At 37.0% G+C, this 24,191-nt stretch overlaps 1 protein-coding gene across 7 annotated transcripts in view; it reads left to right on the top strand.

Annotated features, from left to right (window-relative positions):
• MITF (melanocyte inducing transcription factor) overlaps positions 1 to 24,191 on the top strand; it is a 286,241-nt gene that overhangs the window by 253,159 nt on the left and 8,891 nt on the right. For 4 of the 7 annotated variants that reach the window (XM_090283841.1, XM_090283842.1, XM_090283846.1 and 1 more), the window contains 5 exons: positions 751 to 834; positions 2,799 to 2,894; positions 10,249 to 10,366; positions 12,674 to 12,730; positions 20,935 to 21,010. In XM_090283841.1, coding sequence (XP_090139967.1) covers positions 751 to 834; positions 2,799 to 2,894; positions 10,249 to 10,366; positions 12,674 to 12,730; positions 20,935 to 21,010 — 431 coding nt within the window. Of the gene's footprint in view, positions 1 to 750; positions 835 to 2,798; positions 2,895 to 10,248; positions 10,367 to 12,655; positions 12,731 to 20,934; positions 21,011 to 24,191 lie in introns of all 7 variants that reach the window. The other 3 variants (XM_090283843.1, XM_090283840.1, XM_090283844.1) reach the window with 1 other exon arrangement.

The raw sequence follows: 24,191 nt of genomic DNA, 5'->3' as shown, positions 1-24,191 counted from the left end.
TTTCTATTTACAAAGCAGTGAAAATTCAGAGAGAGGAGAGGGAAGGTGGAAAAGGAAAAGCAAAAATAGAAAAGGTGTGGGGCAGGCAGTTAGAAGTTTCCATTGTTGTGAGTGTCTGAATATTATTTTTATTTCTCTCTAAGTGGAAAAAAAAAGTACAGAATGTGCATGGATGGCTTTGAATGATATAGCACATGAGAATCTAACAGAAAAGCAAATGTTTAATTGTGAGGTAAATTCAGTTTTGTTTTAAAACTGCTGCTGCCCATAAAATCTGCTTTTGTAAAGGCTGGATTGGAGACAAGACTCAAACACACCTCACACTAATTGTTGCATCAAAATTTGATGCATAAAAATACCTCAAAGGAGAGTTGTGACTTAATGCCTGTTATTTCCAAATTATGAGACGATGAGCCTCATTAATGAAGTTTTACTGTACTCTGAAATATTTATGTGATTTCAGGGGCGACTTTTCTGAACTTCAGTAGGTTTTAGCTTCTAAAGGGACCAAGTCTTTTCCCCTGTTCCCAAATCAACTGTCTTATTTTTCTCTGTCTGTATTTGTTGTCTATCAGGCTAATTTAATGGAAGTTCTCTTTTCTTTTTTTTTCTTTGTTTTTTTGATCAGATTCTACTTTGTTTGAAAGCTTAGTTCATCTTGTTGCTGCACAATCAGCCTTGTGTAAACATGTCATTGAAGAGTCATTTGCAAATCCAAGTCATGGGCTGATTTTGCTTGTGTTTTTGCAGGGATTTTATAAGTTTGAAGAACAAAACAGGGCGGAGAGTGAATGTCCAACAATGAACACACACTCAAGAGCATCCTGCATGCAGGTACTGAATGACTTGAAGCCCAAGATGGAACACCTTGGAATGAGAATCTCTATTTGTGGCTGATCACACTGTCCTAATGACTTAAGCGTGTCCCCCTCCACCCCCTGCCAATGGATTTATTTTTGAAGATAGAAAGCTATAAACAGAGCCATTTTCTTCATAATGTCTCATGATTAAACAATTACTAAGGAAATAAAACTTAAAATGCATTTTCCCTAAGTTGCTTTAAGTCATTAAATAGTGCTTAAAATACATATAATTTGACAAAATTAAAATGCTGTAATTCATTTGGATACCATCATCAGTGTACGTTACATAAACATGTAGAGTAACAATTTTGATAGGCTATTTTAGTAAAACCAAGGTACATGCGTAATCTATGTATTATCTTATAAAATGGAATCTCATGGAACATGCATTCTGAAACTATTAATTTAATAATATTTCATGGATATTTTCCAAAGTAATTAAAGGTTCTATGAATTCTACCTAATAGAAATAATTAAATATACTACATTATTTTATTAATAATATATTTATATATTTAAAATGTGTATATAGATGTTTGAAAGAAGCCACAAAAATTCCTTTTTTTGCTTTTCTATATTTTCTGTTATCAACTTGCATTGCCTTTTTTCATAAAAAAAAATTTTTTTAAATTCTATCACTCTAGGTCCTCTAATTTTGTTTCACTAAAAATAAAATTAAAAATTCACAAAGGAAGGCTGTTCATAAGTTCTTTGGCCCATTTGCCTGTTCACTAGCATAATTAGAAAATTATCTCTTAAAAACAAATAAAACTAGTGTACCCAGAAATGGAACTTAATAAATAGTATGTTAGCAATTATTCAAAACTGACCTCCAATTATTCTTCTCAGGGGCTATCTAAAGTACTCGTTTTTTTAATGTTTACTATATTCCTAGTACTGCGAGTACATTGTACAGTTTATCCCCATTTTACAGATTGGCCCACTGAAGCTCTTACAGATTGGAGACGTTGCCTCTAGTACAGAAGGTGGGAGAATGAAAGTTCCAACAAGTCCCATGACATTGGAACCTGTCCTCTTTAACTGGAAGTGGGGGTGGGGGAGGGCTCAAAGGAGCAAGCCTCTGAGTTCTGAGGTTTCATTACGTGCTCATGAAGCACTCTTAAGATCCAAGCATGTGCGGTGCGCACACACACACTCACAGAGAGACACACCAACTAGCTGAAATACATAAAGTCTGTACAAAGAAATGTTTTCACAGACTCGTCTTTGCAACTGCTGCCATGCACATGTAATTATTGCTGTTTATCATCATAACTGATGTTTTGGTACTTTAGGAATAAAACTGATCTAGTGGGAATGTCAGCTCAGTTCAGGGCTAGCCGGAGAGCCACAGTGCCCAACATGCCCCTATGGTAGCAAAGGGCTGAATCACCATCTGTGTCTCCCTACTCCAGGGAGGGTCTAGGAAGAGTATGGGGTGTAGTCTTTAGAGAAAAAAGGAAATGGCAGCTATCATTCAAGGGGAAGTTTGGTGGTTCATCTTTCCTGTTGAAGGCAGGCAGTTTCCCATGGCAGTTGAGAACATGAGTTCAACTTGTGGCTCTCAACCTTCTTCAGTGTGTAACTTTGGGATAGTTATTCTCATTTATCTGGTCTGGAAAATAGATATAATAATAGTACCTACTCTGTGTTATTGTTCGGGTAAATCTTAGCTGGTAAAAAGCCCTGAGCACAGTTCCTGGCACCTACTAATCACTCAAAAAGTACTGGTTGCAGGTATCATCGTCACCTAAGAGTATTAATGGCCTTCAGTAAAGTTCACATTTGAGGAGGAAGAGGACACTTTATTAATCTTAGAATCTATATAAAGAGCATTATTGTTTTGGGTAAGAAAAGACCTTGGGTCTCTTTTTGGGTTGCCTTGCATGGTTTTCGCTTATATCTGTCTCTCTTTCATTGACCTTTTTCCTGCAGATGGATGATGTTATTGATGATATCATTAGCCTAGAATCAAGTTATAATGAAGAAATCCTGAGCTTGATGGATCCTGCCTTGCAAATGGCAAATACGGTATGGATTACTTTTTTTAAAGAAAACCTTGAACTATTTTCCGTGTTCTCTCCTTTATCCTAAACTTTTAGTTTATTTTTGCAAGTAATTCATTGAGAAATACATTAATAATAAAACAGTTATCTCAGGATCACAAATAAATGATTTGAATATCAGAAATTAAGAATTTCTCATGAGTTTACAAAGCTCCACATTCCCTCTAGCCCAACTCCACTTTCAGTAGGACATTAGGCCTTCTGATCTCCCTGATGTCCATCACTAGCTTATTACTCTGTGGCCAAGGGCAACCCTATAGGCTATACTGTATATAGCAGTATTCTAGTTCACCTGGAAAAATAATGCAGGCTTTAAGGCAATATCTTACTATTCAGAGGTGATAGAGGAATAGTCAGGTTACCCATCAACAGAAAAGTATATCCCAGTTTTAGTTAATAAAATGGTGAAACTATTTGCTCTTATATGTTACTTCTCTTTATAATCTGGAGCCTTGCCTATATAGTTTATTATATTTGACTCCTTACATTTGTGTCTTATGTTATCATTTTGCCAGGCTTACTGCAGATTTTATTTAGTCCTTGCAGTAATTCTGTGAGTTTTGTGAGTCAAGTTGGGGTGGTATCCTTTTCCACTATTTTAGTATTAGGAAAGGTTAGCTAGTCTTGCACAAGATTTCATGGCATAGGTGTGTCAGTGTCAGGCTCCTCAGCAGGTCTTTGTATGCCTAGCTAATCCTTATCTGTTTTCTATGAGAGCAATGTTCCTTAATAACTAGTATATAAAAGACTAACTACTATAGGGGTGAAGGGAAGTCATTGTTTTAATGGGTATAGAGTTTCACATTTTCAAGATGAAAAAGTTTTGGAGATCTCTTTCACAACAATGTGAATATACTTTACACTATGGAACTATACACTTAAAAGGGTTAAGATGATATATCACGTTATATTTTTTTAGTACAGTAGAAGAATTTTAAAAACTAAAATTCTTATAATTCCCTTGGCCAGGGAACATGATAACCTTTAATAACTTACACCTAAATTGTTAGTAAGCTAAATTTTTATAGTCAGCATTTTCTTTTCTTTTTTATCAAGTTCATTTACTTGAAGTCTGGAAGGGTGAGGATACCCCTTGAACCCTCAAGCCTCTTCTAGGATATTTAGTTTTTGTCAGCTTCCTGCCCTTTGAAATTCACCCCTTGATTTTGAGAGAACTAAATGTTCTGCCATCCTGATAAACGTTTTCATGCCAAACTCTCGCCATCCTCTTTGAACCCTTGGCTGGCTTCTGTGAAACCCTTCCCTTTCCAACTTTGTGCCTCCTCTGAGGCAGATGATACTTGTTGGCAGTCAAGATCCTAGGTGAACATGAACAAAACACTTGCTGTAGGGAATTTATAAATATACTCAAAGACATAGGCATATTTACAAGGTTTTCAGTGCCCAAAAGCATTAATTAACTATGGTTCAGTCATCCCAAAAGAACTTTGGTGGTGAGGGTGTTCACTTTGCCAGTAGTGTATAGTGGATACCTAGGCACAGACAGAAGGACTGTAGAATTGATATAATTAAAAAAAAAAAAAACTATTGCTTTTGTTTTTCTTCAAAGGTGAGGACTTGGAAGTCATCTGAGCTAACCTAGTACTCATTGCATTAACTTCCTCTTGCATATCCTCTGTATCCCCCACAAGAAAATCAGACATGCAGCTTCTTAAAAGCCTCCAATGAAGGATATGCACTAACTCACAAGAGAAGCAGTGAAGCACAATGGTTAGGAGTTGGAGATTTGTGATCAGACATGAGTTCAAATTCTGTCTGCCATTTTACTTATGCTTCCAATGCTAACTGCTATACATACTTTATGGGATGACCATGTGAGACAGGTACAATTACCAGTCCCATTTTGCAGATGGGGAAATGCAGGACTTTAAGAAGCTAAGTTGTACTCAACAATATCTAATTATTAAGTGTAATTTATTATAATATCAAATAATTGTGATAGTATTTTATTCAGGTGGTATTCATACAGCACCTGGAATGTGTCCAGCTGTATGTTAGAATAACAGCATACTTAATAATCCAGTTATTCCTCACAGTAAGTCTCTGGAAATTCTAGACATGGGCCCCGGCTTGCCTCTTGGAGAACTTGTCCCCGTGACAACCTCTCTGAAGACAGTTGTCATGACCTCCTTTCTTTCTCTCCTTTAGAATAAATAAATTTGTCTCCTTAGTCCGTCTACATTGTCTGATTGCTGCTGAAGTAAAGTTAAGGATGATTTAGCAATGCCTTATACTTGGCCAGCATTGGGTTAGGTGCTATGGATACAGATGAGTCAGGCATGCTGCCTGTGAGAATGGGGCTCACCTGCTGGAGGAGAGCGACCACTTCAGGCCTTGAGTGATAAAGGATCAGTCAGCAGCAGGGAGGCTATCTCCGTAGAGTTCCCAGACAGGAAAGATACACTGGGCAGAGCTGAATTAATTCCCACCCTCAGAAGTCACTGACTTTGTCCTGGTATTTATTTCTCTTTTATATTTCCACCCTGGAAAAGGCTAAATGTGGCCTTCCTACAACAAAACTATTGCAGCATTTTGCTCTTAGGTGTATGACAATATATCATAGAGGCTAGGAACACAGACTCTGAGCCACACATCTGAATTCAACACAGTGTCTTGTGTGAGTTATTTTGACCTCTCTATCTCACTTTTCTAGTCTGGAAAATGGGGATAATAACAACATCTAAACAGTAGAATCCATGTGAGAATCATGAGTTAAATCTACAAAAAAGCATTTAGAACAGTCCTGGCCCTAATATGCTCTCACTAAATGTTCTTATTCTTAATAAATTTGCATTTTGCTTGTCAGAATTAAATAGCAAAGCTACAACAACTTACTAACATTTTAATTTTTTGTCCACAGTAAAGTTTAAACAGTGTTTTTTTATGTTAGGCAATTTTCCCATTTATTAGATTCTTTGAAATCTTTGTTTCAAGTTATCTTTAAAAAAGTGGAAGGAATACTTAGAGCGGAAACTATCCTAAGGGAATTGGAATCTAGAAATAACTATTCTAAGAGCACAAGAGCCCTCTTGTTGCATCAGAAACAAAGAATAAAGTCTTAGTTTACTTATACTAACAGTGCCCAATTGATCATCAGAGAAGGGGACCATCCAGAGGGAAAAAATATTTTACAGTGATCATTTACTTGGAAAAATAATGATTTTTTGTGGATTAGAATATTGAAAAAGTCAACTCAGACTAAGTTCATGTTGCACCCCTATGTGAGTATGCCTTCTCTTTCCTCATCTCAGGTAGACTGTGACTTTCAGTCCACAGTATATATAGCCTGTATGCTGGAAGTGAAGTCCGTCCATCAGGTTCATGGTTTGGATAAAATACCCAGCAAAGACACAGCGTTGCTCTGTTAACAGAAGACTTAATTTTGATGTTCACTGTGTTTTGGGGGGAATTTCTCGAACTCAGAAAGGGAACCGCAGAATTCTTTCTTAAATATGCATGGCTAGGAGGCTAATTTGTTATTTTATTATATTTTTCCCACTAATTTGTCTCAAAGAAGAATTGCTTTTATAGATTCTATCAGAGAACATTATTTAGCATTGAAATATACCTTTTTAATTGAAATATACCTTTTTTAACATTGAAATATACCTTTTTTAAATTGTTGACACTAATACAGATGTCCCCCATTGCCCCCTCTTTTGTGAATTTTTAATTAGAAAGCCATACTATTTTAATCAACCTTCCTTGTAGTAGCTTCAATGAATTACAGCCATTAATATAAAAAACCTAAGCCACCATTTAGTGCAGAATCTCTTGGCCTTGGTGTCACTAACATTTAAAATGGATAATTCTTTGCTATGGGACTGTCCTGTCCACTGTGGGATGTTTAGCAGCACCCCTGGCCTCTACCCCCTGGGTGTCAACAGCACTCTCCCCCCAAGTTGTAGAAACCAAAAATGTCTTTAGACATTGACACATGTCCTCTGGAGGGGAAAATTACCCCCACTAGAGAAGCAGTGATTTAGGATCCTGAGTGAGCACCTCAGCCCTGCAAACCCCAATTACTGTGTTAGATTTGCACTGCAGTCTGGTAAAATTGGTGTAGTGGTTGGCAGATCACATGGTAGGTGGCTTTGTGGATCAAAGTGGAAATTATCTTGGCTGTCCAAACTGTACACTAGGGATACAGTACCTTCTAGAAAATTAAAATATTACTAAATAGCAGCTTACTGTTCACTTAAGTAGGAGGCACTGTTTCACCTATTTTATCTCATTTAATTCTTACAAAACCTATGAGCAGAGTAATATGACTGCCATTTGTCCAAGGGGGACACCACACATCAGAGAGGTTCATGTCACACAGCTGGTCAGACACGGGGGCAGGTTTTCCTAGGTCTCTGACTCCTATGCCCAGGCTGTAAAATCACTGTGCTATTAATTTGTAAATTTGACTATACATATTTGGTTAGTGAGCAGCTGGGTTTTGAATTGCTTGGGTCCAGTTGGAAATTAATTGAAAATTATAATCTCTAATTAACATCAGCAGGTTGATACTGCCGTCCCCCAATACTGCTATGAACATGGGACATGAACCTCCTACCAAAAACCTTCATTTAGACAGCTAGAATTATGGCTTTTCTTTCTGTAAAATCAGTAAGATAACATACACAAGTTCCTGTCCAATTCTGTGCCTGGCTCAGAACAGCCCCCACAAAATTTATTTTTCCACAGCAAAGTATCCTGGTAGGCTCTATGCTGTCAATGCCTAAACACAAATATTGGAAAAGCAGCTGAAGTGGGACATTTCTTAGAGAATAGATACAGGATTATAAGCTGCTTCTTCTATTGGAAGTAGTGACATCTGACCTCAGCAGGTAAGATGAGGCATCTTGCTGTGGAGATTTGAGGGCCTTCTGGGTGGACTTTGTCAATTCTTGCCATCACAGCTTCCCAATCCAATTCTCATTGGATCTCCCCAAATCTGGGTTTCTGTCTCTCTCACCCCACCTGTGTGTCCAGTTGTCTTTCTATCTCTTATCCATTCTGCCTATGTGTGGCTTTCTCTGTTTTTTACCCCACCTTTTGTGTCTGTCTCTCATTTCCAGTTTTTTATTCTTTCGCCCTCTGTCTCCCTCTCTTTCTGTGATTTTGCATTTATTAAGTATTTGTATACATATCACCTTCCTTTTAGGTAATAGTAAGAAAATATGTATGTTTTTGTCTTGGGAAAGCTTATAATTAGATGTCTCTTTAATGTAGATCCATTGATAACAGATAATTTTTTAAAAGTAGCTATACAAATCACTTGCCTATTATTTTTGCCTACCAGATCATCATAACACAATTGCATGTTTTGCTTACAATTTACATTTGAAAACATGATATATATGATTTATATTTGTGGAACTATGGGAATAATTTTTTAGCTTATATTGAATTTTAAAGCCGCAGTCTTTACTAATGCCCAATAGTTCTCCCAAAATCTGAAACTTCAAAAAAATAAAAGGATAAGTCTTTGGAATCTAGAGGAGTTATGAGATGTCATGGCAGCTTTTTAATTTAGACTGACTCTTTACAGTGCTGTATTGAGACATTTGAGCACCTTTTACTCTGCGTGTTACACTTGGACAAGAATAAAACTGAACACACACAAGGCAAGGTTGACAGTTAATAAAGTCACTTTTTATCAAATTTCTTAGCTAGAGGGCTTTGAAATGTGATCAAGGCATTTTAAATTATCATAATGCATTGTTTATATGCATCTGTGTATTGGGATACATGTATTACATTTTATATACATTTTAAATAATGTTAATCCTGTCTTCAAAAAGGAGCAAAACAAATGGATCTGTGCCCCCTTCCCCCAAACCAGTCATATCAGAGCTATTATCATATTAACCTGTCAGAATCTTATTCTGTATAGAGCCTTTCCCATCTCTTTAGTTGGGAGTTTAGTTCATAAAGTATTTATTTAGAAGCCATGAAAGGAATAGATGGCTGATGGCTACCAATGAGGAAAAACACATTTGATTCTGCCTTTATTTTGTGGGTCATCTTTATGTTAGTGGCTCTTTGAGAGAATAAAAAGTAGAATATGCAGCGCAATTTTACTCAATACCTCCTGGTCACTAAACATTTTATCCACAGTTAAATGCTATCTAAATTTAAAATTCAGGGTGTGTAGTCAAGGAAGGGCAAGGCTAAAGTGATATAAAGTCTTACTGGGTAATATTAGTTGCAGGAATTGAATTTAGCTGAAAATGGGCAGTTTCTGTGGCAGAAGCAGTGAGGTCAGTTAACTGTGTTCCCGTAGTTAATATTATACTTAGAATTTTATTTCAGGGAACGGGGAAAGAAATGTCTTCGACCTTCTATGTCTACAAAAATGTACCCATCAAACTCCTACCGTGAACTAGTTAAAGGGAAATGGATATACAGGAAAAGGAAGTAAATGTTGGGAAAAAATAATTTCACTACTTTAAAATATTCAATTCAGGGCTAGAGAAAGCCATTTTTAAGCTATCTTGAGAAAGCTAAATGCTTCCTTTTTTCCTCAAGTGTAAATTTTTATTTTTATTAAAGTCAGTGAGCTCCCTCTTGTGGCTTTGTGAAAGATTTCAGTTTCAAGAAAAATAGCTTTTCTTTAATAAGGAAACCATTCCTTTTCCAATAAGAAAACACTTAAAAAAAAAAAGTTTACTTATTTATTTTTAGAGAGGGGGAATGAAGAGAGAAGGAGAAGGAGAGAAAAATCAATCTGTTGCCTCTCATTGCCAGCTGGAGACATGGCCTGTGCCCTGACCAGGAATCGAACCTGCAACCTTTGGCTTTGCAGAATGAGGCTCAACCCACTAAGTCACACCAGTCAGGGCAGAAAACACTTTTCATTGCTTTTCTTTATTAAAAAAAGAGAGAAACTAAGAGAAAGAAGAAGAAAGGGAAGGAATTGACTGATGAAAAACCCAATTGGGTGGAAAAAGGCATGCCATATAGAACTTTATTTCACAGTAATAGCCAACATTCATCGGACACCTGCTAGACAGTAAGTCTGCCAAGGTACCTGTTGTCTCAGGCTCAGAGTAACCTACAAGCTGGTCCTATAACCATTTATGGATGTGGCATTCTGCATCCTTTCTTCTTGCAAAGGTAACTAGCTAAGGGGACCATATGTTTGTGAGTGAATAAAAAAGTAAACATCTCATTTTCTGATTTTATAAAGTGACTTTTTATATCAAACCATTTCTTTTAAAGAAAGTCTTATATAGGATATGGGTTTTAGCTAAATAACTTACAAATTGTTCAACCACTTATTTTCGTTATTGTTTTTCTCTCTTCAGTTACCTGTCTCTGGAAACTTGATTGACCTTTATAGCAATCAAGGACTACCACCCCCAGGCCTCACCATCAGCAACTCCTGTCCAGCCAACCTTCCCAATATAAAAAGGGAGCTCACAGGTAAATACCCAGCAAATGTGCTACTTAGTGGATATTTTCTGTTCTAATCAATCAGTAAAGTTATCAAAATAGTGGCCTCCAGGTGGTTTCCAACTCACAGATATACTTTTTTAAATCTATGCAGCGGTTAAAACATTGAGACATATTTTAAGATGGAGGATTTATATTTAAAAATCCTGGTTTCGAGTATTTTTTTGAGATACTGGTAGTTAGGGCCACCTTTACTCCATCGCACCATTAGTCTGTGGCAGCCATCCTTGTGCCTATGACTACTGCCTCTTTGGGCTGGGCGTAGCACATGGCACTTTCAGTTGTAAAATGTTTCTACTCAGTTTAGTGTTGATGTTACTCGCCAAACCCCTGGAGGCATTTGAGTCTGAGAATCCTGATCTAAATTTTCCTATGTCAGACATTCAAGCCCATAGTTAGGAGAGGGGGAGACTATACTTCTTACGTCTTTAGATGCCTCCTATAATTTTTACTGTATCAAGTGCAAAAGATTTATTATAAAGAGTGAAAAAGTAAATTATAAAATGGAACAGTTGGTATTGTTTATTCTTGAGGTGAGTGAAATTACCTATTTTGCCCATTTTGTTTAATACTGTAGGGAAGACATTGGCCATTCAAACATGAGGAAACTATTATAACTGGCATTCTAGAATGTTGAATTTTATGGTCGTCACCTCATCCCTCTGTTTATTATTTGGTCCTTGCATCCTGTAGGTTTGGGTGAACAGACTGAGAATATGGAATATAAAATAGATTTGGTGCAAAAAATTCCTGCCCTGTTCAAGGTTGTCTTAAAAAAAAAAAAAAAAACTTCAGAAAATTGTGGCAGGAAAGACATTCTAAAATTATCATCGATTTGGGTCAAAAAAAAGAACTAATTAATTAATTAATATGTTAAAAACCATTGAGAGCCAACAAACAAGTAGGTATTCTACCAGGAAAGAAAATACCATAGAGTTTTAGGAAATATTGCTAACTGAGATATATATTGAATAATGATAAAATATGGTTAGAGGGACATGATTAAAATTCTTACTACTTGAGTGCAAAGTGGAGTTTTGAATTATGTATATGATTCTTTCTTCAAAAATGAAAGAAAACAACAGAGACGGGGGGTGGGAAAAATGGGTGAAGAGGGTATAAATTTATTAAATTTTAAAAAAGCAGATATAATGGGTAATACACTTCTAGGGTCACTTGTATCTTAGAAAATGATCCAAAGAGGTCAAGGGTAAAATGCAAAGAAAAGGAGCAAATGGACATGAATTGGGGTGCTGATAGCTCAAGGGGCAGCATGATATAGTTGAAAGAGAACAGGCTTAGGAGTCAGCAGATTTGGCTTAAGAGAGGATAGCGGGATTGTCTTCATTAAGTCCAGTTTTCCCACCTGTACTAAGGTCCAGGCGCAAAGAAGAAACCATTCAATGATCTGAACAGAGAGGTTTAAAATAAAGATTCATTAACCATGTACAGGCAATGATCTACTGAAAGGGGATGAATACTACAGAGTACCCAAACTTGGGAGAGAACCCTCCTCTCCAGGGCCAAGAGCCCAACCTCAGTAGGGGGATGTGGTTACAGCCCACTAGATGGCATAGAAGTTCACTGGGTGGCCTTGACCAGAGCTGGTCCACAGTTAGTGAGTTGAGGTTGATAGGCAGGGAAGCATGGGGTGGGCTGGTAAGTTCAAAACAAAACAAAACAAAAAAAGGAATAAAAAAATAATTAATATATTGAAGTGGGGAATATGTAAATAAAAGCTGCCAGCCATGCTTCTATGTAAGAAACAAAAATAGAAAATAATGTGGATTGACCTTTCCAATTGAAATAATTCAGCTTCTGAATTATGTATATATAAATATAATAGTGTACATCTAACAAATATATATACATATATGTGCTTCACCAGCTGTAAGTTTTCATGTCAGTGTGTTACAAAGGCATCAAAGAAGACTTAAATGGTCTATTTCCTGCAAAGAAAAATTGACTCCTGGTAATAGCATATTAATTTCCTAGTTATTTAGTTTTCATGTTTGTGCCTGTATGATTCCAGTGTGTCAGACATACTTGTTACTAGTTTTTACCATTTTCTAGAAGCCAAGTTTTGGCATTTATTTGATATATTGCTGTTGAAATATGCAAGTTTTAGAAAGTCATACTTTTGAAAACTCTAGTATTATTTAGAGTCAAGTCAGATAAGCTTACCTGCATTTAGAAAATGAGATATTATTGTGTGCCTTGAATAGTTCCAATTTCTAATTACTTCATTCACGTGCACAGCGTGTATTTTTCCCACAGAGTCTGAAGCAAGAGCATTGGCTAAAGAGAGACAAAAAAAGGACAATCACAACTTGAGTAAGTTTGTTTTATGTTGGTGATATTTGATATTGGAGTTGTTATTGCCCCTTATATCAAAAATTTTCCAGAAATGTTAGAAGGAAATTGACTTATTTGGCATTAGAGTTACATTTTATGGAAGAAAACTTCTTTTTTTCAGAGAAACCAAAGTGTACATTTCCCTCATATTTTATCTCAGACCAAATTGCATTTTCAGTATCCTGAAGACTATTTTTCTTATTTATAGAATTGTGTGTGTGTGTGTGTGAGACTTGATTCCCAACTACCTAATTATAAGTGTTCTCACACTGGAACTTATTAACAAAACAGAATTATGGGATCACCTTCTCCAGTGAGATTTCAAAGAAAGAAAATGGAACATCTGGAGGGTAGTCAATCAGTGGATGAGGTAGCCTTCCAAATTTGTGACTTAAAAAAAACAACAACTTAACATTTAAATTTATTTTTGAGTGTTTAATTTACTCTTGATCAAATGTTTAAGCTCTTCCTATAAAAAGTTTTGTCTCATAAGCAAATAAAAGAGATTGGATGGTAAAAACAAAATGGTTTGGGCTTGGAGGTAGGAAATAGTTTGTGTCTGTGTCAATTTCTCATCTCATGGCCTCCTATACCCTTTTTCCGTAAATTGATCTTTAAGGATATAAGTTATGTATAAATACTTTGTCCTTATAAAAAATTACAGAGTAAGGCTAGAGTTCTCCTCTGGTCATTGGAATAATAATCTTTCTTTTTCAATTTGCTGTTAGTATTCCCAGCTACTTTGTAAGTAATTAAGAATATACACACAGAATAAAAAGCATTTTTTGTGAGTGATTTAACACAAACAGTATTATATTGTCCATATTTGTTGCTGCTTTTTTTTACTCAACAGCATATTCTGAAGACTTTTTACAGTTAATATCTAGATATGTGTACTTTTTAAAAACTGTTGCATTAGTGTTCCACAATATGACTGTCTACTGCTAAGTATTGTTTCCAGTTTTCCCTATTGTAAACAAGCCACTGTGAACATTTGTGTTTGTCACAAAACAGAAAGGATCTGTCCGCCTGGCTCTAGCAGAGCCAAACACTAGGTACTAAGAACTGCAATGGAGGAAAACTGGCTATTTTATTGTGAATGGTACCTCCCAGGAGAATGGGAAGCTAATGCTCAAAAACCCAAGCTCCCTGGTAGGTTAGGGGTTCAGGGTTATGTTAGGCACTGACTGGCCAGAGGTGAGGTACAGGTAATGAATCATTTCTTCAGGTCTTGAGGGCAGCTCTGAGGTCTTTTCTGGCATTTTTCTGTCCAATCTCATGTCAAATAGGTAGGGGGTCATTCCACCTTAGGGCTCAGAAGCTGAAACATACCTTAGGTCAAAATGTTATCTTGATCCTGCCAGGTGTACCGACCTTGTGACCATTAGTCAGGTCCAGACTCCTATCTTCTGCTGCCTTGGGAGTTGCTAATTACCTGGGGAAAAGGCTAGGTCTCTGAGTGGTATAGACACAGAGAGATGATGTCTAGAACTAGGATATAAAGCTAAATTTAATCAATGTCATAAGGATCCTCGGGTTCATATCCAGGGGAGTTGGTTTCCCAGATTAGATGCTGAGGATGGAATTGCTGGGTCATAGGGGGTGATTTTTCTTTGTTTGTTTGTTTCTATTTTTTTTAATATGCTTCATTGATTATGCTGTTACAGTTGTCCCAATTTCTTTCCCCTGTGTTCCCCTTCCCCCAGTTGTCTTCTCCCCTTAGTCCATGCCCATTGGTTGTGCATATAGTTCTCAACATCTTCCTCTCTACGCCACTCCCTCCTACTATGCTTCTTGATTCCTGTACCATTTCCCTCCCTTTCCCCCTCCCTGCTGACCTCCCCCCATAATATTCCCATACCTATAATTCTTTTTCCACTCTCGTTGCCTACTTAGTTTGCCTTTGTTTTGGTTCCCTAGCTTCTGTTGTTGGTTGTTGTGATACAGTTTTCATTTTAATGTTCATAGTTTTGATCCTCTCTTCTAAACCAGTCCCTTTAACATTTCATATAACAGTGGTTTGGATCTGATGAACTCCTTCAGTTTTACTTTGTCCTGGAAGCACTTTTTCAGCCTTTCTATTCTGAATGACAGCTTCGCTGGATAGAGTATTTGTGGTTGTAGGTTTTTGCTTTTCATTACTTTGAATATTTCTTGCCAGTCCCTTCTTGCCTGCAGAGTTTCTTTTGAGAAATCAGCTGAGTCTTATTGGGACCCTTTTGTACATAATTCTCTTTTTCTCTCTTGCTGCTTTTAAGATTCTCTCTTTATCCTTAATTTTTGACATATTGATTATAATGTGTCTTGGTGTGGTTCTCCCTGGGTCCAGTTTTTTTGGAACTCTCTCTGCTTCCTGGACCTGCAAGTCTATTTCCTTCCACAAGTTAGAGAAGTTCAGCTTCATTATTTTTTCACATAATCTTTCAATTTCTAGTTCTTCTTCTTCACCTTCTGGCAACCCTATGATTTGGATGTTGGCCCGCTTATAGCTCTCCCATAGGTTTCTGAGCCTCTCCTCATTTTCCTCACTTTTCGTTTTCTCTTTCTGCACTGGCTAACTGTTTGTTCCTGATTTGTTGATTTGATCCCTGGTTTTCTTGCCCTCACCTTCATATGTGTTCTTATTCATTTCAGCAGGACTAGCTTTCATTCCTTCCCTGTCTTGTTTAAGATCTGCTGTTAGGTCTGTAAACACTTTTATAATCAAAGCTCTGAACTGTGCCTCAGAAAGATTTTCTATCTGCTGCTTAGTTGGATTAGATATTTGCTGCCTGGTCAGCTACGTTACCGGGATCTCTATCATGATCAGTTCCATCTTGACAGTTTTGTGTTTACTGTTGCTTCCTGGGCGGGCTGTCACACCTCCTACGCTATAGGGGGTGGAGCCCCGTGTACGCGTCACTACCAGGCGACCCTTCTCACCACGCTGTGGCATTTTCTGTGGAGTTGGGTGTCCAAGATGGATTCCTGCCGTTCACTCTCCGTTGAGAGACCAGGAGCCTCCTCCTCCATCCCCATCCCCTCTGGGCCTCATAGTTCAAGGCAATAGGGGTCTTCCTTCCCCAGCATTAGAATTGCAAGCTGACAGGTCTGGTCTGCAGCTGGGGTTTCTCCCCCGGCACTTCTCACCTCCCCTTAAATACGGGTGTCTGTGCTTACTGCCATCCCGCCGCCGCTGCTGCTGCTGCCGCCGCCACCAGCACAGCCTTGACCTCTCCTCCCTGGCTTCACCCCTCCTACCCATCTGGATGAGCACTACTTCTTTATAACTTCATATGTTGGACTTCCTTTTATTTTCTGGAACTTCTGGTTATTTCTGGTTTTGCAGTAGTTGTATTCCTTCTTAGCTGTGGAGGAAGACAGAGTGTGTCAGTCTAGGCCGCCATCTTGGCTGGAAGTCTCCTGGGTGATTTGTTTTTGATGGATACTGCCCTTCTCAGTTCCCAGGCCAGTTATGAGACGCTTTCCTCATCTCCTAATGACATAATTTGGAGTAATATTTCTAAAATATCCTTTAGTTTCCAAGTATCTTACTCTTACATATTTCTCCTTTTAAAATTCCTTATAAATACGATAATTAGGCATTATTCAAAACTTGTTAAAAACAAAATTCACCTTTACTTAGGCACCAAATCTCTCAAGTTCATGGTTGTTAGTAAAGTGCAAACATGGCTAGCTCAAATTCTGAGGGCTACAAAATAATACCAAAATCTCACCTAACAATTAGAAATTAATACTCAAGGTTAGATTGCCCGTTGGCATAGCTCTTCCACTTATAGGAATTTTTCTTGTAAGAATACTTGCCAAAATGTGCGGAAGAACACATCCATTTCTCCACTCTTTATTAAGCCCGGTTAGGCATGAGACACTTTCTACAGGCATGAACCAAACAGGTTTCCCATCCCTGTGAGCTTACAGTCAAATCTGGGACAGACAGAATAGAGGCACAAACCAATACATTAGGGTGGTGTTTTCTGCATAGGATACATATTATGATAGACATAAAATGTACATGAAAGCCCTGGCAAAAGTATTTCTTATACCATTGCAAAAAGGGAGAACTTGAAAATAGCCCAAATATTTATCAGTGGAAGACTTTTGAATAAATTATGGTGCATCCAAATAAGGGCTACTCAGTGTCTTTTAAGAAGAATGAGGTTGGTCTGTCTACCAGACTCAGACAATGTCTACAACATGTTACTGAGTAACAAAGTCAGGAAGATGTGTGTAGTATCCCATTATGTAAAAAGTACATACTGTACAGCGATGTGCTTACATGTATGTGTATGGGTGTGTGCTTTTATGGATGTGGGGGCAGGGAAGAGGACCTTGTAGTCATCTTTATTGTTGACAATGTCCTCAGGAATATAGGTGTTCAGTGATATAAAAAAGCGGTTTTTACTTCTTTCTTTATACACTTTTGTATCTTTTGTAAGTTTTTATGAGCTTATATCAGTTTTATAATGAAAAATAACTGAGGAGGGAAGGCATCGAATTAAAAATAAAATGTGGCACATCCAAATTTTGACAGTGAGAGACATCAACAATATGCTATTAAGTGAGAAAAGACAGTTGCGAATCATATTTAGTATTTTTCTACTATCATTGTACCGCTCTTTATTTAATGCAGTTACTGAGGGCCTACTCTGTGCCAGGTTCATATGAGTGCTTGGAATGCATCAATGAACATACATACATACATACATAAAATACATACATTAGCTGCTATAAAGTTATATAAATGAATCAATGAATGAATTATGTGGATATTAGGTGGTAGAAAGTTTTATAAGAAAAGACAAAGTGCAACCAAGGGCGTAGGGTGTCAGGATAGGCATGGGAGGTGGTGATTGAGTTTTAAACAGGATAGTCAAGGAAGGTTAATAGGGCAATTTGAGTCACTACTTGAGTGAGGTGAGGCCAGAACCGTTCAGAAATTTGGGGAGGAGTGTTTCAGGCAGGGGTGTTTCAGCAGTATGAAGTCCTAAAGAGGAGAGTGAAGTTCTGAAGTGGTAGAGGAATAGCAAGAAATTCATGGGCTGAAGAGGGGAACACAAATGAGTCATGATAGAAGATATGGTCAGAGTGCGAGAGGAGTAGAAAATGAAGTAAGAAATGAGAGGCCTCCAGGTGCTTGTTGGATGCCTTGAGGACTTGGCTTTTGCCTAGGTGAGATGAGAAGTAGTAACTGGAAGGTTTTAAGCAAAGGATTGCCATGCTCTGACATATGTTGTAACAGGATCCCTCCAGCTGGTATATTCTACAAAGACCAAAGGGGATGGGGAGTGGTAGGCATGGGTAACACATATACCAGTTAACAGAATTGCAGTAATCCAGGAAGGAGATGATGGTGGCTTCTGTTAGTAGCAGTAGAGGTTGGAATGGACAGATTCTGGAAATATTTTGAAGATAGAGCCAACAGAATTTGATGATGTATCAGATGTGGGATGTGAGAAGACTAGAGGTGCAGAATTGATTACAAGATTCTGGCATGAGTACCTGGAAGGGTAGAATTATATTAAGTGAAGTGGGGGAGCCTGTGGGTGGAGCTGTTTGTGTGGGGAAGACCAGGAGCTCAGTTTGGATTGTCGGGCTGCTATTAGATTTCCATATGGAGACATCAAGTAGTCGGACATATGAGTCTAGAGTCTGGGCTAGATGTGGGAGTCATCAGCATGTGAGTGATATTCAAAACCATGAGATGAAATGAGATCACCAAGAAGTGATTGTGGATCTAGAAGAGGCTAAAGAACAGTGGCCTGGGTGCCCTGTGTGTATTTACTTTTGGAGTGTAAAAATAATCACAGGGATATATAAGATACTTAACAGTAGTTGTATCTGGATCGTAGGAGCTTTTATTTCACTTTTATGTATTTGATAAAATACATAAAATACAGTTTTTATGATTACTATACAGCTAGAAAAAGTTAAAAAATAAAAAAAGGTAAAAAAAATTATGAGAAGACGTTAGCTAAAAGATCAGAACCATTGCGTATCACTTGTCAGTTCTATTTTTTAAAAGCCTAATGAATAGACAGTAGTAATATATATATATGGTTGATTTAATGACAGAAATAATCACTCAGCTTAAAAAGGCAACATATACCAGGGGGGACCCAACAAAACCCAGAACCCTTGTAGTACAGGCTTCCACTCTAGGTAAGTGTTGTGTTCTAGGAACTTATCTGTGTCAGTGCACCAGCTGGCGTTGTAGTGAGAGGCTATGTTTGGCTTCAGTGAATTTTTTTTGAAGACTCAACACATTTGCTCATTTCATGATGGATGATTTACAAGTGCACCAGCCCACACTGTGCTGAGTGTTCAGCAGTTTTTGACCCAAAACAGCATGACCCTCATGCCCCACCCTCCCTGTTCACCCAATCTTGCCCCGAGCAACATTTTTTTGTTTCCCCATGAAAAACATCCTCAAAGGGGAAACATTTTGGAGATGTGGAAGAAGTGGAACAAAAAATGACAGAAGCACTAAAAGTAGCATCAAAATTGACACGGTCAAAAACTGTTTTGAGCAGTGGAAAAAATGTCTTCATGGGCATATTGAATCAAATGGGGAGTACTTTGAGGGTGATTGGAGTTTAAATATGTAAGAACAAATACACAATTTTTAATAAATAAACTGGGTTTTTTTGGGTTCCCTCTTGTACTGGGAAAGTAGTGAATAATATTTTGTATATAAGTGGGTCAAATATAAATATGTATTAAGTTACACAAAATAATCTAATAACAAATATATATTAAGTTATAATTTGTTTAAAGTAAAATGTTAACATCTTTAATTCAATTTATTAACCTTAAGTTATTTTGAATTTATTTGCCAGACTATAGTTAAATTAGAAACACTTATTAACACATTGTATTTGGGTGTTTAGTGCCAACACATTATGGTGGGAGCTGGAGATTTTTTGAAATATGTGCATGAATTTTGTCATTATATAAAATCACTCTAAAATGAAAACTACTTTGAATTTTTTTATGAAACTTTGATTTTCTTACCTTAGAATACATTCTTCATCATTACTATGAAAGATAAAGGCACTCTATGCAATCACCCGCATACAATGGGTTAAATCACATGCTTTGCTACTTCACCCTCCCCTGAGAAGGTGATAATTTAGTTGAGCAGACAGCTGGATTTATATAATGAGAATGCTATTAGGATGCATGATATAGTTAAAGATGCTGACATAACTTTGGAGGTGGGTCATCTGGACCACAGTCACTGGTCAGGTCTACCTGCCAAGCACTTGGGAGGTGGCTGGTTGAGACTGTGATGTGCAGTCTGTGTAAAATACACACTGAATTTCCAAAACTTACAAAGAAGAGAATATAATATCAAATTTATAAATTTTTATATTGATTACATATTACAATGAAAATATTTTGGATATACTAGGTGTAATAAAATATTAAGATTCATTTCACCTCTTTTTACTTTCTTAATATGGCTGCTAGAACATTTAAAATTACATTTGTAGCTTGCATTGTGTTTCTATTGGGTAACACTGGGCTGGCTGGAACAGGTGTTTTTGTGTGGGCTTGGGCTAAAAATGATTTTCACATTTTAAAGAGTTAAAAAAATTAAAACAAGAATAATATTTTGGGATATGTGAAAATTATATAAAATCCAAATTTTGGCACCTTTAGCTTCTCATTAGTAGTCTTTCTCTGCAAGGAATTGTACCTTTTCAATATACATCCCATTTTGACTTTGTAGAAATATACTTTCTCTTGTTATGTAAGGACCTACATAATAGCCTCAATTATTGCCATTTAGCCAGCAGAGCCAGTACTCACAGAGAGGCCCTTTGCAGAGAGTTTGCCAGCCTAGCCTACAGGGTCAGAGTTCAGTTCTGGCCTTCCCCACTTACTGCTGGGTGTCCTGGTCAAGTCCCTAATGTTTCGTTGGGGGTTTTGTTATTTGTAACTGAGAATAGTAACTCCAATGAGAAACTATGTACCTCAGGGCTTTGTTAATGGTAAAAGGTAGCTCATTTTGAAAAGTATTTTAACCTCAGTACCAAAACCATGGTAAAAATGGAAATATAGGTTCAGGTTTTCATGGTCCTAAGCAGTGAAGTTAATACACACGTCTTTAATGAGATATGTTAATGGGAATGTGACAGTTACTGATAGTTGTTTCTGTGCTCTTTTTTTTTTTTTTGAAGTCGAACGAAGAAGAAGATTTAACATAAATGACCGCATTAAAGAACTAGGTACTTTGATTCCCAAGTCCAATGATCCGTGAGTACAATTGCATGTTAATCTGCATCATATATTTTCTGTACCGTAATGTTTTTTCATATATTGCAAAAAGTGTGCTGTTATAAAAACTAGTGTGACGAAGTACCCCCACCTTTTGCTTTCATCCTAAGCATTCCTTACACCTTGCTTTTGGTTAGTTTCATCAAAGTAAGATTCTCCGATAAGGACACTGAATTGTACGGAAAGATGTTTGGACATGAGATACAGCTTTGGGTGTGAGAAGGTGGCTTTTTGAAATCAGAGAGTCCTTGGCAAATAAACACTGAGCAGCTAAATAAAATGATTTTAACAGTTTATGCAGGCCTGTGACTTCAGTAGCTGCTGAAGCAAGAATTTGTTGCCAGGTCTTCAACTTGAACAATATATGTAGGCACTGAGAGCTGATATTGGAGATTTCATTAACAGTTTTGCTCAATTGTTTATTGTTTTGTAAACTTTCATGCTCTTTGTATTATTTACCCTTCTAGAGTAAAAGTAATTTTTAATTATTTTCTAAGTATAGGTCAGCTAATTGGAATTTCAGCTTTCAGTCTTTCTTCCCTTCCACCGCTTTCAGAGATGACATTTGTAAAGATAATTTTCCTGTTAGCGTCATCAGCAAATAGGACAGCAAATATACAATTTTTATCCATTAGAAATTGGCTCATTTGAAGTAAGGATCTAGAGGATGTATACACTTTAATGGCTCACACAGGCATTCAATGAAATTAGCCTGTGAATATGTCCTTTTAGCTACCTAATAAAATGTAAAGATGAAATCAAGCATTATTCATGCAAAGCTTATTAAATTTGGTATTCACATTACTGTCAGGAAATTTGTGACAAAATAAAATGAAACTATTGTCTACTGTAAGGTGGTTCTGGTGAATGTTAAAGCACAATTTCCATCATCAACATTGTACTTTCCAGGTTTTTCAAGGAAAGCCATTTTGAAACTCCAAACATTCACATTCTCAGTTCTGCAGCACAAATTTATCCTCCTAAGGGGCTATGACCTTCATTTCCTATAGTCAGTCTTGCATGATAGTTGAAATTGAGTTCCCATTTTCCTGTTCTTTATCAGCTTTCACTTTTTAGCATATTCTTTTAAACTGTAGCATGTGAATATCTTTGGCAACATAAGAAATTATGGGCTGGAGTGAAAGTCTCTATTTGCATATCTTCTTTCTACATTGTATTTGATTACTATGTTCATAATTTGAACTGATAATGATCTTTAATTCTAGGCATTGTCTTAAGATAAAATAGACTATATTCTATTATGGGGGTTTTCCCATACTAGGTTTCTGGAACAGACTTTGGGTTGGCTATGGAGACATAGTATAGCTGATCACTGTCTCAGCTCCATACTCTCTTCTTCCCTAGAACAGATGTGCTTTTGTTGATTTATATATTTGAGATTTGTGTACACATCTGTGTAATAAAGGATCTTTCTCATTACAACAATAACAAAAAAATGTTTAAAACCGCTTCTTTTAAGCCCAGAAGCATAATAAATTGGTTGGATCTCACAAGGAAGTAAAACCCAAGGTAATGGATTGAAATAGTCACTTAAACTGAGTAGCTGTGTACATGTTTCAGTAATTGGTTTTTCACCTTGCTGGCTTCATTTAAGGCATCTTTCATTATAGTTATGTTTCTCTCTGCCTGCTAAAGTTTCTGTTTCTTTGATCTTAGCCCTGAATATTAAGTGAGTTGTCTCAATCTCAGGACATGTCCTGGGTTGCCATCTTTGGTGTTCGGACCCGAGGGATCAACCCCCAGGGCTTCTCAGAGGGCTGTAGCTCTGCCTCTCATGGGAGAGCTTCTGTTTGTTCTTGATCTAACCCATATGAAGATCTATTACTTGGTGACTTGTGTTAATGATTCTCTTCACATGGCCCACCTGATACTTCCAATCTGCTTTGAGCAGCTATAGATTATGACTTACAAGGTTTTTCATATCTTAAGTTACTTTTGTTTGTATCATTATCATTATCATGGATATTGTCTATAAAAGACCTCAGATTAATTTAAAGTGCTATAGAAATATTACTTATGTAATTAAAATTTTATTCTTATTTTTCTAGAGTGCTCTAAATTTTTCATCTCACTGTTACCTGCATTTTAATGGCATTTTTAATTTTCTCATAATGAGTACATTAGAACTATAGAGATTAAAAACAGGCATCGACCTCAGTCTGCCTGAGTTTGAATTCCAACACAGTGCCTTACTAAATTTGGGGAAGATTCTTGAGCTCTTGTACTTCATTTTTCTCATCTCTTAAAAAGGGTGACCAGAATACTCATACCTAGTCTTGTTATTTTGAGGATTCAATCACATAAGAGGAAGAATGGTATAGTGATTTAAAGCATGGAATCTGAAGCCAGATAATCTAGGCTTCCTGATTATTCCACTTCTCAGCTGTGTGACCTTGGGCAAATTAGTTAACCTTTCTGTGCCTGAGTTTCCCAATCTGTCAAATGGGGATAATATTAGTTCTTACCCACTGAGGTTGTGATGATGAAATAAGCTGTAAAATTCTTTAATGAATACTTGGTACATAATAAGGTAGCCATTATAATTATTATATTCAGCCCTTAACACATTGTTTGCTCCATTATTTGAACTGCATTCTAAACTTTTCACAGCATGTTTATATAAAGTGCCTCTTTTGATGCCAATAACATACCTCTGAGGCTGCTTGTACACCATTCTATAGATGAGAAAATATAGACAGAAATTAGATAACCTTCCCATGAAAACTCATGATAAAATTTAAGGGTACTACTTTGATGCCTCACACAATCAAGTAGTGAGAGATCATGGAATTTTTTTTTGCCACAGCTTTTTCTGTCTGTCTGAGTTAATTTTATAGTCCTAGAAAGCTATAACTATTTAATATAATGATAATATTGACTTGGCAATTAACAGAACTAAGTTTCAGTCTTGACTCCACCTTATTGTAGCTCTGTGACCTAGGGCAAGCTGAATAGTTTGTTTCTACTCATGCACAGCATACCTCCCTTGCCAGGTCCTTGTCTGGGTTAAGTAAGATAGTATATACAAGGTAGTGGACAGTGTCCAGCGTGTGGCAAGCACTAAATGAATGACAGCTGTTATCAACTTGGAATTGTTAGCACATCTTTAGAAACTGAATCCTCTGAATATGCCTCAAAA

This window comes from Furipterus horrens, unplaced genomic scaffold (genome assembly GCF_987537825.1).
Source record: "Furipterus horrens unplaced genomic scaffold, mFurHor1.1.pri manual_scaffold_7, whole genome shotgun sequence".
Taxonomy (NCBI): domain Eukaryota; kingdom Metazoa; phylum Chordata; class Mammalia; order Chiroptera; family Furipteridae; genus Furipterus; species Furipterus horrens.
This window is presented reverse-complemented; position numbering and strand designations above follow the sequence as displayed.